At 33.7% G+C, this 3,840-nt stretch overlaps 1 protein-coding gene across 1 annotated transcript in view; it reads right to left on the bottom strand.

Moving 5' to 3' along the window:
- Positions 1 to 640: 640 nt before the first annotated feature.
- Positions 641 to 3,840, bottom strand: part of LOC111879806 (wax ester synthase/diacylglycerol acyltransferase 11-like) — a 5,686-nt gene continuing 2,486 nt past the window's right edge. The window contains exons 2-8 of the mRNA XM_023876238.3: positions 3,660 to 3,838; positions 2,960 to 3,517; positions 2,610 to 2,676; positions 2,428 to 2,510; positions 2,121 to 2,327; positions 1,084 to 1,221; positions 641 to 991 (exon numbers count right to left, since the gene is read on the bottom strand). Of these exons, the coding sequence (XP_023732006.2) occupies positions 830 to 991; positions 1,084 to 1,221; positions 2,121 to 2,327; positions 2,428 to 2,510; positions 2,610 to 2,676; positions 2,960 to 3,517; positions 3,660 to 3,838 (1,394 nt within the window). The 3' untranslated portion in view covers positions 641 to 829. The remainder of the gene's footprint in view (positions 992 to 1,083; positions 1,222 to 2,120; positions 2,328 to 2,427; positions 2,511 to 2,609; positions 2,677 to 2,959; positions 3,518 to 3,659; positions 3,839 to 3,840) is intronic.

Genomic DNA, 3,840 nt, shown 5'->3' with positions numbered 1-3,840 from the left:
CATGATCCCTTGTGATATGAAGAAGGAATTTTTGAGAGAAAGTGCATGTTTTCATTAGTCTTCAAATTATGTCCGATTCTATGTATTTATAACCATCTAATGGTGGTTGTAAACTACCAACCAAAACTAACTGCTAAAAATTGTCAAACAGTTAACTCTCTAAATAACATAATTTTACTAAATAAAAATTAATTAATTAAAATTAATTTCGGATTTATAATAATAAAAATATATTAATTATCCAAGAAAACCTCCAACATCCATTGCCATATCTTTGACCATTAATATATAATAGATTCAAGCCTTCTACTAGCTCAATTTGATTAGGCCAACACCACAACCTAAACCCAAGATGTTTAACCCATTACTTGATCCATTTGATTAAATGGGTGAGAAAAGTCTTATAAAGAGGGAGAATGTTTTCTCTTCTTCCTATGTGGGACAAGTCCCACATTGTATTATACAGGACAAAGTTCCAACAGTAGGTGGGTGGTAGTTACGGTGGATGAGTGGTGGTGGTGGAAGCACTGGTAGAAGATCATTTTTGTCTTTTTGAAACGTTTGAAAACCCATCTTTTAGGGTTGTTAAAGGGAGTACTATCAATGTTACCAAAACCCTCCATAAGGATGAGTGGTGTGCATTACTTTTCCATAAGTAGGAGCAAGACTATTATTTCATATAAACCACAAGGGTAAAGGCTGTAAGTTACTCAATAAACTATTGATATGTTCTAGAGATCCTTATATGTGAATAAGCAAACAAATATGCATACACATTCTAACACACACTTATACATACACAATGTTGTAATCATATATGTCTCGAAACCTAGTTCTCTACACATGGTTTAGCTAAAACTGAACACTTGATGTGGTGCAGTGATTGTTGAAGGTCGTCACATAACCTTCGGGGGTCAGGTATAGTTTTTTCATCTGCTGATAGCACAAATGTCACGTTGTCAACATAACTGATCACATGAATCATCAATCCCTGTATGAAACAAAAAAAAAATCATGAATTTCAAGCTTTCACAAATTAGATTGATTTTAGTGACTATTAAAGAATTAATTAATCGTCCTCACACTGGGTATCCCGTAAAGGCTAGGAGCAAGATAGGTAACTTCATGGCCAAGGACACATATTTCTTCTTTTGGTCCAGGCATATTGGAGAAGCAAAATGTTGTGTTGTAGTAAACATTTCGATTCAACTTTCCTGCAATCTATATATGTAATAATTTTTAGTGGTTGTTTTGTAACTTTTAAATGGTTTAGTGCTGAATGATTCATAGTTAAGGAATAAAATAATGTTGGTTGTTAAGGTTAGTTATATAAATAAAACCCAAATAATTAAAATAATAAAAAACAACAACTTAATAATTATAATAAAATTATAATAAGTATAAAAAAAAAAGAACTAATAAATAACTCAAATGATAAATTAGCTATGTTATTATGGTGAAAACAAATAATAAAAATAACTTAATAATTAGATAAATGAATGCTAACCATATATTCAATAAAATAAAACAAATAAATTGTAAATAATACCGATTAATAAGCTTTTTAGATTATGTATGCTAGGGTATAATGTTAGAGTCACGATAATTATAGCAAGGGTTGTCGTTGGCTGTTTCGCATCAGTGATAGACTACCATTACATGCACACATTGGCCCTATAACTATAATTTTACGAGTGCCATGCATGGCGAACCAACGTGCAACACAGACATGGGAAGTAAAAAAATAGATTTACAGTCAACAAGAGCAAGGGCGTTCGCAAGAGGTTGATTAACTAACTGGGAAAAAGGAACAAACGAAAGCGAAGAAAAGTGGTTGAATCTTCTTTTTGTTCATTGTTTACATATCCAAATTCTTTTCTTTTTTGTTGTCGTTGTTAGAGGGCTTATTTGTTGCAGCCCCTCATATATATCAAAACGTCGGTCAAAAGAAAAGACAATGAAAAAAGAAGAGAGGAAACTAAGGGAAGATAATGAAAAAGAATGGCTCAAATGAGGTGTAATGTTGAATATACAATGAGGGAAATATATATTAGAGGATATTTAATCTCAATAAATTACTTTCTCTAGGCAAAGCAATTGTACATGTATAGATCAAGTACCTTCATACCAAACAACTTATTGACCAATGACTTCGCAAAGAATCTAGTGGCAAATGGTTCTAAAGAAGCTTTTCTGCGTTCCATGGTAGACTTTGCTTCCCGTACATAGTCTAACGGGTCACTTCTATGATTGACGTTGAATGGAAGTAGTATATAACCTACCTTGTATCCCCATGTTTCGTTTTCATTTGTATTTTTCGCAGAAGCCTAGTATATATCGTACAGACATAAAACTGTTCAGCAATTACGCAACAACTAATAAGACATTCTTTCACATACAGGAAAAGTAAGGAGGGAAAATACTCACATCAACATTCACAGAAGCTCGCAAGTTATAAGAAATCATTGCACGAAGGAGAATGTTTTCTGGAACAGGACTATTTATCTCTTCTGTAACAGGGTTTCATATTTTGTTATTGTTCATATTCTCTGTGCAGCTACATAGTTTCTTACTCGTAAGTTTTGTACTTTATATAAAAAGAAGCTCACCATATCTCCGCTTTAGGTAACGGTTGAAACCAGCTTGTATAACTCCAACTATTACATCGTTCACAGTCTATAAAACAAGTATCGGTGAACATGTAATATTGTAATACGTACACATTATAAGTTTTCGTATGTTAATATTAAAGATCGTTTGTTCATTAGACGCAATTAATATTGGTGTTCTTAGATCTCCCAAATAATCGTGCTTAACAAAAAAAGAATATAATGCTTTCATGATATACAGAAAAGAGCTAACCGAACAAACTTATCGATAATTAAGATTTGTGATAATATCATTGCCAAAAGGGCATCAACATGCAAAGTTAATTTAAGAATAAATATATACGTACTACAGCATTCATAGCGTTTTTCACCAACTTTATGTCAGCAAGGCTAACACTTCGAGTAACAATGCGCCGATGTCTATCTTCAACACCAGGTGAGGCTTTCATAGGTGTTTCTGTGTCTTTTAGAAACATGGTAGTTAACACAAACAACATAAGTGCGACAAAAGTGTTCCAAAGAACCATACAAAAGGAAATAACATTAGTAGCTGTGGTGGTATGATGATGAGCCTTCATATTCATGGGAAGTGTAGGCAATTCCTCAGGATCGGAGGCCTTTCGACTAAGAGAAAGCAACATACTCATAAATGAGAGACCATCTCCAAGTGAATGATGAGCACGAAAGATGCATGTGCCTTGTGCATCCGAGGTCCTTGTGTTGAGGATGTGTACATCCCATAATGGTTTCAAGTTGTCAATACAAGATACAGTAAGATTTGAGATGTAATCTTCGATGAATTGGTCTGAGGAATCCATGTTTTGTTCGATATCCGGTACAATAAGATGGTCATCTATGTTAACATGTGTGTGAACCCACTTCATGCTCCCACTTTCTTTATCTTTAACCTGTATAACAACCAATGAATAGTATTTCAGACAATTGAAAGACTGAAAAAAGAACTTTCATGAATGATAGTTAAATTCTTAAACTCTAGCTTATAATGCATATGAAGGTGTAAAAACATCATTCTGTAGTTTAGTAGTATACCACCACTTGAGAGAAGCAAGGATATTTATCAATCATCTGAATCAGATAGGCTTTAGTTCGGTCGATATCGAATGACGATTTTGAACCAATTTTAGTGAGGATGTAGACATTAAAACCTGGCTCATGAAAAAACCTAGCCCCAGCACTCAATGGCTCATGCTCATGATCGCCTTCTCCCTCT

This window comes from Lactuca sativa, chromosome 7 (genome assembly GCF_002870075.4).
Source record: "Lactuca sativa cultivar Salinas chromosome 7, Lsat_Salinas_v11, whole genome shotgun sequence".
Classification (NCBI taxonomy): Eukaryota; Viridiplantae; Streptophyta; class Magnoliopsida; order Asterales; family Asteraceae; genus Lactuca; species Lactuca sativa.
The sequence above is the reverse complement of the archived record's forward strand: the minus strand, read 5'-3'. Positions and strand labels throughout refer to the sequence as shown.